Source organism: Carya illinoinensis, chromosome 5 (assembly GCF_018687715.1).
Source record: "Carya illinoinensis cultivar Pawnee chromosome 5, C.illinoinensisPawnee_v1, whole genome shotgun sequence".
Taxonomy (NCBI): Eukaryota; Viridiplantae; Streptophyta; class Magnoliopsida; order Fagales; family Juglandaceae; genus Carya; species Carya illinoinensis.
This window is the reverse complement of record NC_056756.1, coordinates 29,791,428-29,814,671: the sequence shown is the minus strand read 5'-3', so window position 1 is coordinate 29,814,671 and position 23,244 is coordinate 29,791,428. Positions and strand designations below refer to the sequence as shown.

General features: G+C 35.7%; 2 protein-coding genes and 1 non-coding gene across 3 annotated transcripts; all 3 read left to right on the top strand.

Moving 5' to 3' along the window:
- Positions 1-9,762: 9,762 nt before the first annotated feature.
- On the top strand, positions 9,763-10,545 carry LOC122310252. The gene has a single exon (XM_043124133.1). The coding sequence runs from the start codon at positions 9,763-9,765 to the stop codon at positions 10,543-10,545; it is 783 nt and encodes a 260-aa protein (XP_042980067.1).
- A 1,358-nt stretch (positions 10,546-11,903) lies between these two features.
- Positions 11,904-12,464, top strand: LOC122310250. The gene has a single exon (XM_043124132.1). The coding sequence runs from the start codon at positions 11,904-11,906 to the stop codon at positions 12,462-12,464; it is 561 nt and encodes a 186-aa protein (XP_042980066.1).
- A 7,850-nt stretch (positions 12,465-20,314) lies between these two features.
- Positions 20,315-20,421, top strand: LOC122312033. Its single transcript, XR_006242948.1, has one exon. It is a non-coding gene; the product is annotated as a small nucleolar RNA R71 (small nucleolar RNA).
- Positions 20,422-23,244: the final 2,823 nt, after the last annotated feature.

Here is a 23,244-nt window from a genome sequence, read left to right as displayed (position 1 = left end):
ATTTTATTGAAAACAATACTAATTTAAATTTTGAATATGAAGTAATCAGTATTAGTACGCAACTTTGTTTGTATGTAGCAAAATTCATAATAAATTGAATCAATTTTATGATATATTGTTGTTGTGATGTTGTGAGTGGCATTAAGAGCACAACTATTGACCCAGATGGTGGGCACGAACTGTGAGAGAATGGGTTCCACACAGGCTTGGGCGTGCGGCCTAGCCAGCCCATGGCATATGGTGCACAAGATGTGAGGCCCCCAAAATCCCCACGCCCGAACACGGGGAAATTGAGACGTCCGGATGATGACAACCCGGGTCACCATCCCATCGACGGGTGCCGAGTGTGTGCAAGGCAATAGATGTGTACAGAGAAACACACAGCGGATAACGAAAGTCATAACTAAGTACCATAATTTTTCTTAACTTAATACAAGCTGTTTAAAACATACATAGGTAAAATATTACAAAACACAAATACAGTTTTAACAAATAAAAAGATAGCATCAGCAACCCGGCGGAGCCGCATCCTCGGGCTCAGCCTCCTCCTCTTCGTCCTCTAACTCTGCACCAAAAGCTACGGAACCACGAATGGTACCGCAGGTAAGTAAAACCCAAACACTACCAGATAAAAACACATAAAACTCAAACAAGATGCATGAACCATGCCCAACGCACAAAGCCCATAAAACCCAAGTTTTCCACACACGCCAAAAACCCATTTGGCCCAAAAGCATATCCTTTCTGAAAAACACGCCAAAAGTCACATTGGCCGCCAAAAGTCCATTTGGCCCAATATCTCGCCAGAAGTCCATCCGGCCCAATATCTCGCCAGAAGTCCATCTGGCCCACGCCAAAAGTCCCATTTGGCCTCAATAAACCATTATCCAATTTTAACCGTATGCACCATGACCTCCCCTAGGGGTCATCCGCACACCCTGGCTCCAGTGTCACACCGTAGAGTACCACCACGCATGTGACACCTAACGAGCAATGCCCAGTTCCGCGCCCCGCGCGTGCGTAGCCAAGCATCCTCTAGCCCTCGCCAGCGAAGGGCCACGGAGTCGGTGAGTAGGGCGATACCCGGTTCCGCGCCCGGCGCGTTCGTAGCCAAGCATCCCCTAGCCCCGCTCCCGTCATCTCTCTCGACAACTCAGGGGACATCACTCAGTTTATTCCGCTCCCGAGTGACCAGAGGAGCTCCACCGAGATAATAACCCATCCCGGCTTGGGCTCGTGATACACACGCACCCGCAAAACCACTCACGCCAATACACAGGCTTTTCACGCAAATCCACAAACACACGTGCATGCACCATGAAATGCCATATCAATGCATAATAAAATAATCAAACAACATAAAACAAATAAACAGACAACTCCGTCCTCCATCCATCCGACCCCCGAAACTCCTCGGACTCAGTCCGGAATCAACAACCAACAATAGTAAATAATTGAATGAGCAATATATATTAAAATCTAAAAATAGGGTTTGGAAAATACTTACAGCGCTATACGGCAATTTTAGAAAACAAGCGGCGTTGCAAACGGCGGAAAAACAGCAACGTCACAGTGAAAATTCACTGTGGCCGTGGGTTCAAAAAACCCACTTTTGAACGGGGACAAACTAGGACACGAGATTGATAGGGAATGGTCTAGGGATGGTTGTGAAGCTATTGGAAGTGATGAACGGCCGTGGGTGGCGGCGGAATGGCCGGAAATGGCCGGATTACCCAAAACGGAAACTAAGCTCGTAGGAGCTGTTCCGGTGGTCGTTGGAGGCCGGAAATGGGTGGGTTAGGACGGCAAGGAGTCGGTGATGAAGTGGTGAAGAAATGGTGGCCGGAGGTGGAGCGACGGCGGCGGATCGGAGCAAAATCCGTGCGCCCTTCTTGGAGCTTTTCCGGCCAAACGGCCGGCCGGTTGGGGGTGGGTTTTGGAGGGGTGGTGCACCGGAGGGAGAGGAAGAGAATGGGACCGGTGGGGGGCCGAACGGTGGCCGGACGGCGGCGGTAGGGTAGAGAGAAGGTGACGCCGGCGTGAGGGAGAGGGAGGAGAGAGAGAGAGAGCACGGGGGGGTTCGGTCGAGCGGGAGAAGAAGGAAAGAAAGAAAGAAAAAAAAAAGAAAAAGAAGAAAAGAAAAAGAAAGGAAAAAGAAAAAAGAAAAAGAGGAAAAAGGAAAAAAGATGTGAAAAGAGATGAGGTCCAATCCTCACTCCGGGAAAACGAAACAAACCGCAAAAAAAAAAAGATTAAAACCACAAAACAACTTAAAGAAATAAAACACAACCTCAAATAAATTAAATTAAATTAAAACCCAATTTTTAAAACGCAAACAAATTAAAATAAAATAACTGATATATTAATTAAAATAAAAATAATTATTTCAGCGAAAATACACTTAAAAGCGGGTCATCACACAAGACCTGTGACCCAGCTGCGGCGCCCTATTCTTGGGTAAAGGATCTAGTGAGAATATGTGGTACAAGGGTGCCAGTCAGCAACATCCCGAATTTAGATGGAAAATAGACATGTAATTTGCACAAAAAAGTGCTGGTCGGCAACACCCCGAATTTAGATGGGAAATAGGTGTGCAATCTTCACAAAAAAATATACATCTAAACAAAATAGACATGTATATATATATCATAGTGGACTAAGTAAAGGTTTAGTCAAATAAATTTTATTTATACTAGATGTCTAAAAAAGGATCTAGCGAGGATATTTGGTACAAGGGTGCTGGTCCGCAACACCCCGAATTTAGATGGAAAATAGGCATGTAATCTTCACAAAAAAGTGTGCAACATCCTGAATTTAGATGGGAAATAGGTGTGCAATCTTCATAAAAAAGTACACGTCTAAGTAAAGGTTTAGTCAAATAAATGTTATTTATACCAGATGTCTAAAAAAGGATCTAGCGAGGATATGTGGTACAAGGGTGCCGGTCCACAACACCCCGAATTTAGATGGAAAATAGGCATGTAATCTTTACAAAAAAGTGTCAGTTGGCAACATCCTGAATTTAGATGGGAAATAGGTGCGCAATCTTCACAAAAAAGTATACGTCTAAACGAAATAGGCATGTATATATATATATATATACATACATATCATAGTGGACTAAGTAAAGGTTTAGTCAAATAAATATTATTTATACCAGAGGTCTAAATTGTAAATAGGTTTATATTTTGCATGAAAATATCTGTAAGTATACATAATCATAAAAAGTAATAAAATATTTTAAAGAAAACAGACATCAAACCCACAAAGATTAATTATATTATTGAGTACTAAAATTTACTAAATTAATTACTATTTGAAAAATCAAAATTTAAAGAATAAATTATCTAAATTAAACTAAAGAAAAAAAAAAAGTTAAAATTAATATTGTAAAAATAATAAGAATAGATTTAGAACGTTTTATTTTACCTAGCAAATCCCACACAATTTATTTTTGTTATAAAATGTCAAATTTTCTAAGTTGATGATAAAAATCATTTAACTATTCAATATCTTCTCTCGAATAATATTAAAAATACCCCCAAACTTAAGCTTTGATCACCCTCAAGCAAAGAAAAAGAAAAAAACAATTAAAACAAGCATTAGTTTGATTCATAAAATTTATTGCCACAAAGATTGCTTAAACTTTATAATTCAAAGGAATCATTCAACATTATTCAAGTCCAATAGTTAATTCAAATAAATGTTTTTTTACTAAAATAATTTAAGTTTAATTTTGCTTCATTAGCTTGAGATAATGTCTCCTTTATTTTTTCAAAATATTTAGAATATTCCTTCTTGTATATAATTTAAATATGCTCTTATATCTAATAAAGCAATTTCCATAAAAGAAAATTCTTTGTTAATAGAGACAGTTACTTCATTACACCATTTTTGAAGATTTATTTTATTAAGAATATTAATGAAATTATTTGATTTTTCTTTAATAACTACTGCTGAGCTTTCTTCTTTTTCTTTTTTAGGAGAATTAATATTATTATCAATTTTTAATGGAATAATTTTTTGTATCACTTGTTCATTTGAAACTTCTAATTTAGTATTAGAGGCTTTGAGATTTCTAATTTCTTTCTTTATTTCATAAATTTTTTGTTGTAGGTCTTTTAAAGTAATTTTTTGTGTTTCTGTTTTAAATTTATTTACTATTTTTGAGAAATTATATGATGAATGTGTTGTGGTAGGTTTTAAAGTAGTTTCATTAGTAAAAGTATTTTTTAATTTTTTCAAATATTCTTTTCTGTCATGCGGATTATTAATTTTATCTATTAATTATAATATAATATTTTCATGTGTTGATAATATATTAATGGTTTTATTACAAATACAATTATTCTTATTTAAGCAATTACAAACATGTACCTCATCCTTTTCTTATTCAGTATAAGAAAATTGTTTCAGGAGGCTTAATTCTTTTAATTGATAAATTTCTTCTTCTTTTGAAGAGCTTTCCTCTTCCTCACTTGAATGTATTACAAAAATATTTAATATATTTTTTTTTACTATTTCAGGTACATCTAATTCATTAATTTATTTTTTAACCTTACAATTTGTTGAATAATATCTAACTTTTTCACATTTATAACAAAAAATTTGTTTTTTCCTTTTCTTTAAATTTTTTTGCATTTTTTATAAGTTTTTTATATATTTGTTTATCTTTTATTGTTTTATAAGGTCTTTTATATTTGAAAAAAAAAATTTAATTTCTTTTCACATTTTTCTGTCTTCTAGATGGAGCTAATAATGGAGTATAACTAAACTGTTCACAAAAGATACTTAACTCTTTCTTAGCAAATTTCTTTTCTTTATCCATTTGCTTTTTTAATTTTAGATCATTACACATAATTAGACTAGTTCTATTAATAGTAGTTATTATATCTTCACATTTGAGATTAATAAAATTAATAATACCATCTGGTTTACCAATGATTCCCGTACCTTTTGGACAAAGTAATATGGAAGTCTGGCTATAAAATTTTCTTTTCAGTATGGTTGTTAACAATCATTTCTGATCATAACTTTAGTTAGAAATATTTTTATACCATCTAAAATCAAATAATTGATGATATTTTAAATTGATTAATAAATCACTAGTTCTTTCTTTAAATTGAATAGGATCACTAACAAATTGCTTGGTTAGTATAAATATTAAAATGTTAACAGAATTCTCTTTAGGTTGACCATCTTCTATTTTAATTTCTTGCATATTTTCATCATGTTTATACTGATTTAATATTCTTATTCTTTGTTTTTGTGAAAAATAATGATTCTACCAGCTCTTTAATTGGCCAGTGAAACTTGTAATCAGAATATGTGCTACTTGATGATATGTTTTTCTACTAACTTTATAAACATTAGCTACCATAATCATTTCTTGGAAATGATTTAATATTTTGTATTCAGATAATCCATCTATATTTTATTGATATAATACATCCGGTGAAAAAGCAAATCTTACCATATGTTCCTTTTCTTCAAATTGCATATCTAATAGAGTAGGCTTTGGATACCAATTATGATTAATAGAAATATAATATTTAGAGTATCTAACAGAGAAACTATTAAAATAATCACCTCTAATTTTATTTAATTGTAAATCTAAATTTTTAAATTAATTTTCAATATTATTAATTTCAGAATAAGATAAATCAGGTGAGTCTATTTTACTTAATACATTTATATGAGATTGTCTAGAAGTAAATACAGTATTAGTAATATTTAATTTTTTTAATTTACTAGAGATTTATTTGAATAAATCATCTTTAGTTTTAGAAAAATTTTATTTTAAATGAGAAGGAATTTCATGGGGAATGAATAAAACAATTTCTTTTGCTTCCTTAATTGGAGTATTGGTAAGAGATATTTGATTTTCAATTCTTTCTATTTGTTTACTCATGGTTTTCAAATATAAATTAGTATAATTATTTTATTGGATTATATTATCAGTGTTTTTAATTTCTGTTATAGAGTTATATTTCTTTATTGGTGAGGGTAATATTTGTATATTTCTTTGATTATACTTAATAGTTTCTAAAGGAGATATTGTTCATAAATAATTTGATTATTATCTTCTTTAATCCATTGATTAGTAGTCCTATTATGGTTGATAATTGATTTTATTTATATATTTCAAACTATGTAAAGAAATGTATATTAATATGTACACTTTCTAATTACTCGTAATATTTTTTTTTAGGATATAATCTCTTTCTAATTTTATGAAAGTAGAAAAAAATACTAATATTTTCTGTTTATTTTCTTCTTTTATATAATCTTGTTTAAGATCATCTTTAATAATTTTAAATTCTTTTTTAGTCAGCGTGAATATTTGAGTATCATCTCTAGCTACTTGTGAATATGTTGGAAAAGAAGGTTCTTTTTTTTATTGGAAATGTTGGGAGGTGGATGCTATATTAGGGTGATTAATAATATATATTGGTGTATCAATAATATTTCAGGGAATAACTCCCTAGATCTGGGTATCTAGATTTTGAGATCTGGTGTCAAAATTTTGAGATCTATTTATAGAAACTCAAGTAAGAGCAGATTTAGGTGTAAGATAACTAGAAGTTGCTGATGAAGAATAATGTGATTGTGACAATGATATCCTAAAAGGTTGAAAGGCAGTTTGTACTGTTTTGTCCATTTTTTTATCTATGTAATCTAGATCATTTTTAGAATTGTTTTCTTTTTTAAGTAATGGAATAATATTATTAAACTGCCAATTATTAAGAAGATTAATTTGATTCCAATTAATCTGTTTAGGAATTTGTATACTAGAATTTGATGTGCTAGATTGTAATAATAATATGTAGCTTTTTCGACTAGTAATAAGAGCTTGTTGCTCTAATGTTGTTTTTATAAGTTTATAATGGATTCTATATACTACAATTAAAGGATGTGATCTTTTCATCATATGATAACCATTATTTTAATATTTAATGTTCAAGTTATAAAATACTAGTACAAATAATGAAATTGAATAATTAATATAACAACTGAAATAAATTGGTCATTGAAATAGGCTAGATTCTACTATTCCAAGTAATGAATAATAAAAATTATAGTGTCTTCCATCTCTTAGACAAAATAATACTAATGCACTTAATCCGCTTCTGGTGAGTAGTTTTACAGCCACTTGTACTAATCAAATATGTATAAAAGAATATTTTTATTGTTTTTGGTGTTTAATGTCCTCTTTTGTTAATAATTATAATAATTCATAATCATTATTTAGCCTAATAGTTTTTTATACCGTTTTAATATTATAATTAGTAAGAAATGATCATTTAGAAGAGAAAGTAGATTGTTTGTTTATTTTATTCTTAGGAACATTAGGATTTGTTTAGTTTTATAAATTTCTTTCTATATCTACAATACTATAGTCTTCTTGATTAATATTATCAGGTTTAGATTTTATAAGTATACTAGTAATAGATGCATATGATTTAAATCAAGAATTCATTGAGACAGGTTTTTAAAATAAAGATTTCCTATATTCAAAGAGAAGTAAGTAGATTAAGATCTTGAGGGAACGCTACCGGGACCACCCTTAAAGCTTCTCTAACATAGATGGGCTGACCAATGAATTTTCATTACTTACCAACACAAGACTTCCAATATATTCATTTTCTCTTATATAGGTTATTGTTGCTTAAAAATTTGTATAAGTGATTTTTTTTAATTTTTTTTTATAAAGAATACTTAGGTAGTTTCTTATACTTTTAATTTCTTCTCTTAAGAACTTACAATAATTTTCAAATTCTTCTATTGGTGCTTGTATACTTTGATACACATGATATCTTTCATTATTGAACAATAATTTAATCTCATTTTTAATTGTTTTTCTTTAAGATACTTTATTCTTTCCATTAAATGGTTTAATTTAAGTCTTGTATTATATTTTTTTATAAATTAATCTTTTACGGTCACGAAAACCAGTATAAACAAGATAATAGTTCATTATGAAATTAAAAGCAATAAAATAGCAAATAAAATAGCAAATAAAATAGCTATATATAATAGCCAATGGCTCTAATACTATATATGTATCCCATGTAATATATAATAGATATATATTTAATAATTATAATAATAGGCGGTATAACCTACTAGTATTATATAAATAATAAAAGGTAGTAGAACCAGCCCTTTGCATAAATAAAAATAATTGACAAGAGATGATAAAATTGATTTCATTGAAAACATAATATAATACTTACAAAGAGATTAATTCTCAAACGAGTTGAAAGTAGAAGACATAAAAGAAAGTTAGTTTAAAAGAGGACAAGAGAAAGAATAACTTCAGATAAGAAGTTCTAAATGCCTTCCTTTACATATAAACTCTCTTTTTATAGACACATGTACCGTATAGATCAATAATATGTGTTGCCTGACACTAATACAAGAAACACTTATAATGAGTGCCATCTGAAATCCTAAAGACTAAAATTATACAAAGTCTCTTGTCTAGAAGATTATGTAATTCTAGAAAATTATTGATCTCTCAATTATTCAACATGAAAAGCTAAAGTTATCAGAAACCATTATCTCTTCAATCGTTAGAAGTATTATCTTCTTGAAGAATAAGACAAGCAACTTTGTCTATTATCAATATTACTATTCACCGTTCTCATCAGATTACTTTCAGATTCAATGCAAGAGTTATTCAAGGGGACAAGAATTACTATTCAAGAATAGTAAAGACATATGTGTTTAGATCATTGTCCATGTCCACTAAAGGACAAGTGACTTTGTACATTTTGAGCCATCTTCACCTTACGTAGAACAACAAGAGTCTAGCCTGATAGAACAAATGTATTATTAGTAAATGAGTGGAGTTTGACGAGATATGTAATACTAGTATATTAAATATAGTATTATTATTATTACATATAGTTAGTAGTTGTAGTATTAGTACTAGTATATTATTAGTTATAGTAAATAAGCTAATAACTATTACTAATTTACTATATATTAATAGATTAATAGTATTAGCGTATTACTAATATATATATAATAGTATACTATATGTATAAGTATTAAATATTTGACAATATAATTATATACGTATTAAACAAAATGTCCTTGGATAAAAAAAAAAAAGAAACAGAAAAAAGAAAGAAAGTAGGTCTAGGGTGGACCGAACAGACTGGGCCGATCCAGTCCAACATACCTCTTTTTGTTGTACTTTCAAGGATCTCTCTCTTTACCCCTCTATTTGGCAGAAGAGACTTTTTTTATTTTATTTTATGGTTTATTTAAACAATAAAAAATAAACCATACATTTTTTACTACCTTTGTAGATGACTCTCGTTGGCCTTATCTTATTGGCCACACAGTAGACGATTGAGTTGACTTTTTACACCCCTAAACTTATGATTTTGATAATATGGCTATAATTAGCTTTACTTGTAGACCTTCTATCTCTTTTGCCTTTCATTCTCTTGTGAGTCTATGACTTTGTGTAGACTTAGTTCTCTTGAAAAGTAAGGAAATTAGTGTTTAAGCTCAAATAGGATAGGGTATATGAGATTTACAAGAAAGAAAATATAAAGCCAAAATATAATTCAATAAAGCTCAAAGGGGTGTATAGGGATAAATATAGTATATAGGTAGGCTTAAAAGGCTCAATTGATCCAAAGAATCGGTAGAAATTATTAAGTCTTCCTCGGTCGAGTGGGGTTCTCTGCTTTGTCGCTTGACAAAGCTCTAGTCTCTTGGACTTCAGTCCTGAGAGGTTTCAACATGGAAGAAGAGCTTGCACTAAGGTGGAGCTCACTAAAACTCACAGAAGCAGAACAGCAGGAGCTTTTCCTTCCAGAGGAAGAAGCCTTGTCTTCCAAATTGAGAGGTCACTTGTGCCTCCTTGCTTCAATACTCAACGACAGAACAGCTAACCGAGAGGCATTCAAAAGTACAATGGCAAAAGTGTGGAATACATTTGGCTGGATAACCTTCAAAGAATTTGGCCCCAACAAATTCTTACTTGAGTTCCAACTTCTATCCGATAAGCAGAAAGTCCTGCATGGCAGGCCATGGTCTTTTGACCGCCACCTTATATGCCTCAAGGATTTCGAGAGTGATTTGTCTCCTAACGAAGTGCAATTCATCACAGAGCCGTTTTGGGTGCAAGCACATAACCTCCCTTTCGCAGGCATGAATAGACAACTGGGGGAAAAGATAGGGGAAGCTATTGGTAAGGTACATACGGTGGAAGTAGATGAACAGGGACACAGTTGGGGGAGCTACCTCAGACTCAAAGTAGACGTGGATGTCACCAAGCCACTGGTTCGAGGTAGGATGGTTAACTCAGGAGGTAAACAACTCTGGTCTCATTTCAAATATGAACGTCTGCCCAATTTCTGTTTTAAATGTGGCCTTTTCAAACATGCCAATGGCAAATGCCCCAACTTTGGTCTAAACAACCAACCCCAAGACCAATATGGTCAATGGATGAGAGCTCCCAACTCATTCCCACCTCAAGTTTCAGTGAAGAAGTATGGTGGTTCACCGGAGAACCAACCTTAGGGAATACACCCTTGGAAACAGGCGGAGAGAGAAAGTGCAGAAAGAGATGGCCATGGAAGATCAATGTCAGATGGAGTTGTTGGGGAGGCATGGCATGACATCCCTGCCAGTGCCTACGGCTCAAAAAGTACACGGGTTACCCTTAGTCAAACTAGCCAGGCCAGGGACACGCCAGCTGAACAACTTGCAAACAACACAAGTAGGCATGCAGACCCCTTAAAACCTGGGAATTATGCAGAAACAATCATGGAGCAACTAAAGGCCCCAGAGGATACGTTTCAGGTTCGCCCCTCTCAACAGCCTTTCCTTTTTAATGCTTTGGATAATTGCCAGCCCACTGCAGAAAATAAGGGGGGTAAAGTTTTTTCCTCTTCGAGCCCAAAACTTACCCTTCTTAGTAACCCTTCTAACAAGGTTGGACCAAAGCCAACTCCCATTTCTAAAAAAAGCAGTACCTGGAAGAGGCAGGCCAGAAAACAAAGCCCAACCATATTAGATATCACCAATACCCAATTGTCCATTCCCTCTCCTATCAAAGCAAAAAGACCAGCATCTCTAATCGAGACAAGGTCCCACACCCATGTATCCAAAAGACTCAAGGCAAAGCTCATCCCTGACAAGAGCCTAAACCAGGGACTTGAGGTGGAGGCTGCTTAGCAGCCCCACCAAGTCTAATGAACTGCATGAGTTGGAATTGCCGGGGGCTTGGGAACCCCTGGACAATTCATGAGCTTCACCTGTTGGTGAAGGCTAAGTCCCTAGTTTTGGTCTTTCTCATTGAGATCAAATGCAGTAGAGATAGAATGGAGTCCATCTGATATAAGTTGGGTTTTGACAACTGCTTCACAGTGAGTAGTAGAGGCAGAAGTGGCGGTTTGGCTTTCCTCTGGAGCTCTAACATTGAGCTCAATATCTCAACATACACCAGTTGGCACATATCAGCAACCATCAAGTTACCTAGTGACAACGCTCCCTGGTTGGTAACAGGTTTCTATGGTCACCCCAACACAGCCAAGAGAAGTGAAACTTGGCTCCTGCTCAGGGAGCTAGTCCCCACAACAAATCTCCCTTGGCTGTGTTTTGGCGACTTCAATGAGATAACCAGCATTGATGAAAAACATGGGGCAGCACATAGGCCTTACAGGCAAATCAGAGACTTTAGATCAACTCTAGCCCAGTGTGACTTATTTGACTTGGGGTTCGAAGGGGACAAGTATACCTGGGCTAATAACAGGAGTGGAGAGTAGTTCACAAAAGAAAGATTAGATAGGGCCTTTGGGAACACAGCATGGTTAGGCAAGTTTGAGTACCATTCAGTTCTTCATTTGACAGCAGCCTCCTCAGATCACAGTCCCATCATGGTTCAGCTTAAGGTCAACCAGGGAACTCCCAAACGTGTGAGACCTTTCAGGTATGAAGCATCATGGAGTAAAAAAGAGGGGTGTGAGGCCCTAATCAAACAACACTGGGGTATGACAACTGGCCATTTAGACCCCCTAACAGGATCCATCACTGGTTTAAAGTATTGTCAAGAGGGTCTGAAGAATTGGAGTATGGAAATGAGAAGAAATCAAGGGGCACTTATTAAGGAAAAACTGTCAATTCTCAGCTCCCTCAAAGAAACTAATGAGGGACACCTTTACACAGAAATAAGTGTACTTCAGAAGGAAGTGGACTCGCTTTTAGAGGCAGAAAACTCCAAGTGGCAACAAAGGGCCAAGCAAAACTGGTTGAGAGGTGGGGATAGAAACACTTCATTCTTCCATAAGTGTGCCAGCCAAAGGAGAAAACAGAACCTCATCTGTAACATAAGGGATAATGAAGGAAATGAGACCACTAGTCAGAAGGAGATTAGCCAAATTTTTCAGAGCTTCTTTCAAGAGCTTTTTTACCTCATCAAGCCCAAAAGGCATTGCTGAGTGCACAGGAGCTATGCCTAGAAAACTCAACACAGAGATGAGTGCTACCCTTGCAAGACCCTTCACTGCAGCTGAAGTCAAGGATGCCTTGTTCAGCATGAATCCCCTAGGCTCACCTGGACCAGATGGCTTTCCTGCGTGCTTCTACCAAGATCATTGGCATACCATAAGACCTCGAGTCACCTCTGCTGTCCTAGAAGTTCTAAACAAAGGTCAGTGGTCAAATGGCCTTAGTGACACTCTCATTAGTTTGATCCCTAAGAAACCATCCCCTTCCCTAGTGGCAGACTTCAGGCCCATCAGCCTCTACAATGTCCTATATAAGATTATAACAAAGACTGTGGCCAACAAGTTGAAACTAGTGTTGCCAGCAATAATTTCTCCAACTCAGACAGCTTTTGTCCCAGGCAGGCTGATAACAGACAACATAATAGTGGCTTTTGAGTCACTACATACAATGAAAGCTAGATTAAAGGGCAGGGATGGTTTTATGGCACTCAAGCTCGACATGAGCAAAGCCTATGATAGAATTGAGTGGCCCTTCCTTAAGTCAATATTGCATCAGGTTGGCCTAGACCAGAAGTGGGTAAATCTAATCATGAGGTGTGTAGAATCAGTGTCTTACTCTCTCATTCTCAATGGCACTCCTCAAGACAAATTCTATCCAACAAGAGGGCTGAGGCAAGGGGATCCCCTATCCCCTTACCTCTTCATCCTATGCTCAGAAGTGCTGAGTTGCATGCTCAACAAGGCTGAGAGTTCGGGCCTTATCACTGGACTACCAATTAGAAGGAAATCTCTTTCAATTAACCACTTGTTTTTTGCAGATGACAGCCTCTTGTTTTGCAAAGCTAACCCTGTAGAATGGAGCAGGCTCTACAACTTACTGGCAGTCTATGAACTTGCCTCTGGTCAGAGGCTCAACAAGGACAAAACCTCTATTTATTTGAGCAAAAACACCAGGGAGGAAGCTAAGGCTTCATTACCAGCATAGCAGGGATAAGGGGCACATCCTCATATGAAAAGTACCTGGGCCTACCTGCCCTCATAGGCAGGTCCCGAGCTCAATCCTTAAAGGGAATCCTGGACAGGGTGCAAGACAGAATTTCCAACTGGAAGAACAAGTTCCTTTCCCAAGCAAGGAAAGAAGTCCTCATCAAATCCATCATTCAGGCCATCCCTACGTACAGCATGGGGATCTTCAAGCTTCCAAGACTCCTGTTACAGGAACTTAACAAAATGGTGAGAAGTTTCTGGTGGAATCACAAACCACAGGAACACAAGGTACACTGGATCCATTGGAACCAGCTGAGGAAAGCAAAGAGCCAAGGTGGCCTGGGCCTTAGGGATTTCTCCAATTTTAATCTAGCCCTTCTCGCCAAACAAGGCTGGAGGGTTGTAAACAACCCAGACTCCCTTGCTGCAAGGGTTCTTAAGGAAAAGTACTTCAGTAAAAGTTCCTTCCTGTCCACAAAGTTAGGACAAAACTCTTCATACCTCTGGTAGAGTTTCCTAGCAGCGAGGTCATTACTTAAAGAGGGATTGGTGTGGAGAATAGGTGATGGGGCCTCAACTGAAATTTGGAATGACAGGTGGCTGTTAAGACAGTCGATCTACAGAACTCCCATTTCAGTCAGGTTCCTGCAGGCTGATACCAAGGTTTCTAATCTCATTAGTAGCTCTACAAATCAGTGGAAGAGAGACCTTGTTTATGCCATGTTCTCAAGGGAGGAAGCCGAATGCATAGTAGCCATACCACTCAGCCCTTACCCCAAGCCAGATCGAAGAGTGTGGAGGTGCACCACCTCGGGTGAATTCAGTGTCAAGAGTGCTTACCATCTTCTTACTGAGAAGGATGAGCAACTGAATGGTCAATCTTCAGCCCCAAGCCCTTCTAAGCCCCCCTAGACCAAAGTCTGGAACCTAAATGTCCCCAATGCCACCAAAACCTTCCTTTGGAGGGCTTGCCTCAATGGACTCCCTACTCGAGACAATCTGATGAAGAGGAGAGCAGTGGAAGACCCTGCCTGCCCAGTCTGCAGTCTGCAACCAGAAACAGTGGAGCACATCCTATGGAGTTGCCCCTCAGCCAGGGACGTGTGGTCACTGAGCTCAAGGAAGCTGCAGAAAGCTGGCCCCCTTTTCCACCACTTCAGGGAGCTAGTGGAAGTCTTCATAGAGGCCTTGGACATAGAGGACCTGAAAGTCTTTGCTGTCACCTCGTGACTGATATGGAAGAGGAGGAATGAACTGGTGTTTAAACACACTCTACAACACCCTAGGAAGGTGTCCCAGCAATCCACCTATCTATTAGAAGAGCTACAGCAGGTCTCTCAGCAGGGTAAGCCTCAGTTAACCTCCAGACAGTGTGGTCCTAGCTGGGAAGCTCCTCCTCCAGGCAAAGTGAAGTTAAACTGGGATGCCTCTATCTCTAAAGGTACCTGCACAGTGGGAGTGGGAGCTGTCATAAGGGATTGGGAAGGCAGAGTACTGGCCACCCTCAGAATGAAGCACAATCTGTTCCCTGATCCATTTATGGCAGAAGCCTTTGCAGCACTTCAAGCCTCCCTATTTTGCAAGGCCACCGGACACAGAGACATTATTATGGAAGGGGACTCACTGCAAGTCGTGTCAGGCCTCAACTCGTCAACAGAAACCCATACATATGTAGGCCAACTCGTTTCAGACACAAAAATAACCATGAACTCCTTTTCATCTTGGTTAGCAAGGCACACTGTGAGAGCAAACAATTTTGTTGCTCATGCCTTAAGCAGGGATGCGTTATGCATTAGTGGTTATACCACATCTTTTGATCTAATCCTGCACTGTATTAAGGACTTGATTTAAGAATATTAATACAGTCTTTGCTTCAAAAAAAAAAATTGATCCAAAGAATCATTTAATCACTTCTCCAATAATATTATGTCTAGAATTTCGCCTTGAGTGTAATCAAATAAGTTTTAGAGTAAGTTGAAACCATACAAATTCAAAAAATTCATATAAAGTTTCTCTAGGTATGCAAAACAATTAATGATCATTATAAGCATTCATTGAACATAGAAAATATCAACTTAAGCACGATCAAGTAAAGAATTAACAACTAGACTTAAGCAATGAGATTTTTTTCCAAAAATTATAATCAATTTCAATTATATTCTTATCATAGTCTTTTTATTCATCAAACTATACTGTTATTATTACTATTATTATTTTTTTAAAATTAATAAAAATAAAATAAATTCCCTTCCCCCAAACTTAAATATCATATTGTCCTCAATGGAAAAGAGGAAGAAAAACTAAAGAAGAGAATGAAAAAAAGTAAGAGATGCTCCATTGATTTTCTTTCTTTTATTCCAATTGAATATTTTCCTTGAGAGTGCAGCTTTCCCAAAAAGAGTAGAAGTCTTGAGTTAAACAATAAAACTTTTTGCTCAACTTCGAATTCCTTTCTTAGAATATGCTTATCATGACATCTTTTATTTTTTGCAAATCTGAGCATTCTCATAAGCATCATGGCAGAACTCATCCATCTCATTGATTTGCAATATTCACTTCTTGTCAACTGCTTGTAAATCAAATTTCAGTGTCCTTGTCGCTTAATAGGCTTTGTGTTCTATCTCCATGGGTAGATGACATACTTTTCCATAAACGAGTTGATGAGGTGACATCCCGATCGGTATTTTGAATACTATCCAATAGGCCCATAGCACATCATCTAACCTTCTCGCCCAGTTTGTCTGAGAGGTACTCACGGTCTTTTACAATATGCACTTTACCTCCCAATTAGACACCCCAACCTGGCAGCTTGTTTGAGGATGGTATGGTATCGCCACATGATGAGTAACTCCATACTTAGGCAGTAGCGCTTCAAATTGGCAATTGCAAAAATGCTTGCCACCATAATTGATTATGGCCTTTAGAGTGCCAAATCTTCAAAAATTGTTCTTCCATAGGAAATTTACTACGAAACTTGCATCCTTGGTCAAAAAAGCGACTACCTCCACCCATTTGGTGACATACTCTATAGCCACCAAAATAAATTTGTTTGAATATTAGGATGAAAAAGCATTCATGAAATCTATACCCCAAATATCAAATAATTCAATCACTAAAATGTTATTTAAAGACATCTCATGTTTCCAATACATATTGCCAACTCTTTAACAATAATCACATAAAGTAACAAAAGTAAAAGAGTTTTTAAAAATAGCTAGCCAATAAAAGCCACATTGTAGAACTTTCGCTGTTGTTTTGGCTACACTAAAGTGGTTGCTTGCTTCTAATGAGTGGTAGTGTCTAAGTATGCTCTCCATCTCCTCCTCGTGCACACATCTCCTAATTATCTGGTCCACACAGCTAATATAGAACAAGTTCCTCTAAAAAATAATATTTCAAGTAACTTCTTCTTTTGTAGATATGTCATCTCCATTGATAGAATTCTTAACACCAAATAATTTACCATGTCGGCATACTATGGAACAACTTGTATAGCCATCAATTGCTCATTCAAGAAGGTCGTATTACTTGGAAATTTCTCAACTAGCCGCCTCTTTAAGCTCAAGACAAGATAAGTGGTCGGCAACTACATTCTCAATACCTTTCTTATCTTTTATTTCCAAATAGAACTCTTGTAAAAGAAAAATCCATCTTAATAGTCTCGGTATGGCATCCCTCTTTGACAACAAGTATTTAAGAGCAGAGTGATCGGTGTAGACAACTACTTTTGACCCTATCAAATAAGAAAAAAATTTTTTAAAGGCAAATATCACCGCTAATAATTCTTTTTCTTTAGTGGCATAATTAAGTTAGGCTTATGTTAAAGTCTTACTTGCCTAATAAATAACATGAAAAATTTTATCTTTTCTTTGCCCCAAAATAGCCCCAATAGCATTCACTAGCATCACACATTAATTCAAATAGTAAATTCCAATCCGGTGACACAATTATAGCTGCTGATATTTTTTTTAAGAGTTTCAAAAGCATGCAAGCATTTATTTGAAAATTCTAATAGAGTGTCTTTAATCAATAAACTATAGAGAGGTTTAGTAATTTGGAAACAATCCTTAATAAACCAATTGTAGAACCCAGTGTGTCCCAAAAAGCTTCCTACGCCCTTCACATTGGCAGGTGGTGGGAGTTGTTGATTACTTATATCTTTGCTCGGTCAACATCAATTACCTTAAAGGAAATTCGGTGGCCAAGCACTATCCCCTCCTCGACCATGAAGTAGCATTTTTTTCAATTCAAAACTAGATTGGTTTTCTCTTAGGCAAAACTGAAGACAAGTTAGACAAACAATTGTCAAAAGAATACCCAAAAACTAAAAAGTCATCCACGAAGACTTAAAAAAATTTATCCACCATGTCCAAGAAGATGGACATCATGCATCTTTGGAATGTGGCTGGCACATTGCAAAGGCCAAAAGGCATCCGCCTATATGCAAATATTCCATATGGACAAGTGAAAGTGGTTTTCTCTTGATCTTCTGGTGCATTGACTATTTGATTATAACCAGAATATCCATCCAGAAAATAGTATTAAGTATGGCCCACAAGTATTTCTAGCATCTGATCAATAAAAGGTAATGGGAAATGGTCTTTCGAAGTTGCATCATCAAGTCTTCATCTATGCATACTTGCCATCCCATGACTGTCACTATCAGTATAAGTTCATGGTTGTCATTCTTGATCACATTTATCCCATCTTTTTTAGGGACGAGTTGTACCTAACTTACCCATGCACTGTTCAAGATCGGATAGATAACCCTGGCATCTAGCAGCTTTAGTACTTCTTCATGCACCACTTCTGGCATGGATGGATTCAATCTCCTTTGGGGTTGGACGATTGGCTTAAAATTATCCTCCATTAAAATCTTGTGCATGCAAATTGAAGGACTAATTCATTTGATGTCTGAGATGATTCAATCCAAGGCCATCTTGTGTTCCCGCAAGACACTCAACAACTTCTCCACCTCTACATCACTCAAGGAACTGTTAAAAATATCTGGAAAAGTAGAGTTTTGGCCTAAGAAAGCGTAAATTTGATGGAAGTGGTTTGAGCTCAAGCTTGGGTGGTTCCTACCTTGGAGATGGTGACTGAGATGAATTTAACTCTTTCGCTTTCGATTTTATTGAAGGAGGAAAAGATTGTAGCTTCCAAATATCTCTCACACTCCATAACCTCTTCGTCTTCGGATTCAATAGGCGTAGAGTGAGTAAGAAATACCTGAAGTGGTAGCTTGAGAAATTCATCTCCATAAATCTCGTTGGCCATGACCACGTCTCAATCGCTTATTTGAAAACAAAAATGTACCTCAGAAGGGAAATTTATAGATTTAAATACATCAAAAGTGACCAGCTTCTCGCCGACCCTCAAAATGAGTTTCCCTAGCTGGACATCAATTAAGGTTCTCCCCGTCGCAAGAAAGTCAACTGAGAAGATGAATTTATCAATTTTCACCAATACAACCTCAATAAGTACTCTCGGGTATTTGATAGATCTATCTGCCAACTGTAGAGAGATTGTGGTCGGCTTTGCTTCTCCAAGATCTAGTTTATTGAAAACAAAGAGAGGCATTAGATTAGTACTTGCCCCTAAATCTCATAAAACTTTCTCAAAGTAGGAATTTCCTATAGTGCAAGGGATTGTGAAACTCCCTGGATCTTTCAACTTAGGCAGTAGCTTCTTTTGTAAAATTGTACTACTCTCCTTGGTTAGCATCACAGTCTCACGCTATTCCAATTTCTGCTTGTTTGATAATATATCCTAAAAAAATTAGCGTATTTAGGTATTTTCTCTAAGGCTTCAATGAGAGGAATATTAATATGCAATTTTTTAAATATACTAAAAAAGAAAGAAATTGGTGGATCATAAATTGAAGGAAAATGAGTTTCAAATGTAAACTCCATGGATTTCTTGGGTTTTGAAACCCCTTTATTCTCCTTAGTCTTCTTAGCTTTTTGGTCGGCTATCTCCTCGGTCTAGTCCACTTCTTTCATCTCAAACTCGACTTTCTTCATCTTGGACTCCACTTTATATTCAAATTCATCTTGCTCGGCATTTGCTACTTGTGACTGCTCATATGCTCACCCACTTCTCAATGATATTGCCTTGAAATGTTCTTTCGGATTGATCACAGTATTGCTTAGCAAAGTCCGTGCCATCCTCTTGGTAAGCACATTTGCAAGGACATCGACTTGAGCCTCAAGGTTGCAGATTGAAAGCCGAGTTATTTTGGATCGCCAAATCACTTTTTTGTATGAATGAATCTGTCTTTTTCATGTACGAATATGTCTTTTGTATGCATTGCTTGAACATCTCTTCAAATGTCGGCTTCTTCTCTTGTTGTGGAAACTATTAAGGTGGTCTCGCCGGCCCTTGATTGTTGCCCCATGAAAAGTTGGGGGTGATTTTTCCATCCAGGATTGTACGTGTCTGCATATGGATTGTTTTGGCATTGGAAATTTGACATGTAATTATCTTGTTTAGCACTTTGTTGAGCAAAAGGATTTCCCACTTGACAGTCAATACTCTAATAATTTTCTACACAATGATCACAAACAACATTAGTTTGACTAGCATTGACGTTCATCTTACCTACTTGTTGTGATAAATTTGCCATATGTGCCGCCAATATAGAGATAGAATCAAGTTTAAAGACATTGGTCGCCTTCCTTGGCATTACTCTCTCTGTGGTCCACTGATAATTATTAGACACTAAGTCTTCCAGAAGTTCATATGCGGCTTTATGAGTCTTACTCATCAAAGCTCCTGTAGAGACTACATCAACCATAGATCGATTCATGGGTCCCAAACCATTGTAAAATGTCTGTACTTGAACCCAGGTTGGGAGGTTGTGATGCGGACACTTGCGCAATAAGTCCTTGTATCTCTACCATGCCTCATATAATGATTCACCCTTAAATTGGGTGAAGATAGCAATATCATTCCTTAACTTCGCTACCTTTTTGGGAGGGAAATATTTTGCTAAGAGTTTTTGTGCCAACTCCTCCCATGTAGTAATGATGCTGGCTAGCAAAGAGTTCAACCAAGTGTTTGCTTTTTCCCTAAGTGAGAAAGGAAAAAGTCTCAATCGAATCACATCATCTGTCACTACATTATGTTTAAAAGTATCACAATATTCTTAGAAATTTGCAATATGGACATTAGGATCTTCTTGTGACAGCCCCTCAATTGAACAATTTGCTGTATCATTTGAATTATCACCGACTTAATCTCGAAATTATTAGTTTGTATAGCCGGACACCTTATGCTAGATGTAGCCCCATTAACCGAGGGCATAGCATAGTGCCTTAAAGCTTTATTATCTTTGTCGGCCATGGTGAATGCAGAAGCGGTTATTGATTCTTCATAAAAAATTTTCAATCTTGGGATTAAAAAGTGTAGGCTCTAATGGTTTAGATTGGGGCATACACTTCTAAATCCTTTAATAGAAATAGAAGAAAAGTAAAAATGAGATCTATTTAAACAAATTTTAAAAATAAATAAAATTCAAATTCAAATTAGTAATAGTCTAGCTATTATCAATATCAATACAAAATAATTAGTCTTGGGCAATAGTACCAAAAACTTATTTGCATGAAAATATCTGCAAGTTCAGAGAATCATAACAAGTAGTAAAGTATTTTAAAGAAAACGGTTATCAAACCCTCAGAGATTAATTATGCTATTGAGTACTGAAATATAAAGAATAGATTATCTAAATTAAACTAAAGAAAAGAATGTTAAAATTAAGATAGTAAAGATAATAAAAATAGTTCTAGAGTGTTTGATTTCACCTAGCAAATCCCACATAATTTATTTTTCCTCCTTATATAATTTCAAATTTCCCAAGTTGATGATAAAAATCCCTTAACTATTCAATATCTTTTCTCGAATAATATTAAAAATATCTCCAACTAATAACTTCATATCTCTCTATGTGAATTTAACTAATTGGAGACTTTTAAGTTCATTTGATTTTTCTTAAAAATCACACTAATTGCTGTATCGTGTCTTTACTTTCGCTCAACTAATTATACTTAATCCTAGAACTATAATCACAAATCACCTCTTGGCCTCATTGCAATTTAAAAGATCAAACAATAACTGGGAAGAAAATTGCAAGCATTAAAAACAAGGAATAATCACTTAATCATGGAAAAATTGAAAATAAAATAATTTTGAATTTCAATTCTGTGTTCAAAGCTAAACTACATCAAAGCTATAGAAAATAAAATTAGTTTATAATGAAACTATAAAAAAAAAAAAAAAGAATCAAACTAGTGTTCTTCGTTGAAGTCAGTTGATGAAACATGCAGCTCCCGTCTCTGTTCTCTAGATCCACCTCCTCTTTAGAAAAATAAAGAATAAAAACTAAACTAAGAACTGGACTCCAAAAATTATCAAAAAACTCAAACTCTCCAACTCCCACAACTCATTCCACAAGCCTGGATTAAATAGCTGTTAAAGTTGAGAAAAATGAAATCAAAGACTTACAGCTATAATCTAGCCTAAAGATTGAAAAGTACTTTCTAAAGATAAATATTAACAAAAGACAAAAATATCCCAATCTTCTCGACTCTCATCAGATCTCGTTGCCTCTAATCGGTCCGGATCCGTAGTCTTTTCTTTTGCACTAAATCTTCTCATTCCTTCAAATCCAAAAAAATAAAGAAAAATATATAAAAATAAAATAAGATCAATAGAATTAAAGGAAAACTAACACTTTTCATAAATAAAAAAGCAGTAAAAATCATATAAAAATCACACTTATCATTCATCCATTAAAAACACAAAGATACATATGTCAATGTCACTTCCTAAATAATATTACACAGTACCATGTGTTCATTTTCTACGTCAAGGTACAATAGACATAACATAATTTGTCACCAAACTAAACAAGATATCTCCCAAAATATAAACAACTATTAATAGAGATAGGCCTCCATTACTATCATTCATGCAGAGATAATCCTTCTTCTTCGAGAACCTTTCCTACAGCTACCTCTTAATCAAGGTCTATGGTTCTGATAAACGGAAATATAGGTAGGTCAAATAGCAATGAAAAAAACTAGAAGTGCTACCTGCACTCTACGGGGCGAGGTGGCCCCCACCCCCACATGGGCGAGGGGTGCGAGGGGTGGGGTTTTTCACCTTGGCACCTACCCCTAGTGTGCAAGGGCAGGATACTTCATCCAAGTACCAAGATGCGGGGGCAGACACCCCATCCATCTACCCCATCCCGACGGGCTCCAAATAAGTCATCTGCCTAGAAATTGTTTCTGGGCAATTTTGGGTCTAGAAATTACAAAAACAAAATAGATAAAAAAAGAATTTATAATAATAAAAATAATATATATTATATAGATTTAGAGCAAATAAACTAATGAAGTACTACTACAGACTACTACCTAATAAATTAATAATAATAACTAAGCTATTACAAAATTAAAAGAAAACAATTACACAATTACAAATATAAAAGGGTCCAAAGGATATTGTATCAACATTACAAATAATTGAATGACTCACTATCACTAAATATAACTGATTCAAATTTCACTAAACTAAGTGAGCTATTTGACTATGACATTTGGGGTGGCTTGGGCGGCTGATCAAGGGTGGTAAGACATTTAATTAGTGATGTCTGTTGTGAGTGTGAGATCATAAAATCTAAAACAACATTAACAATTTAATAGGAAAATAAATTAGAATTATAAACAAGAAAAAAGAATTAAAATTACAAACATATATGATAAATGAAAAAATTAAAAAC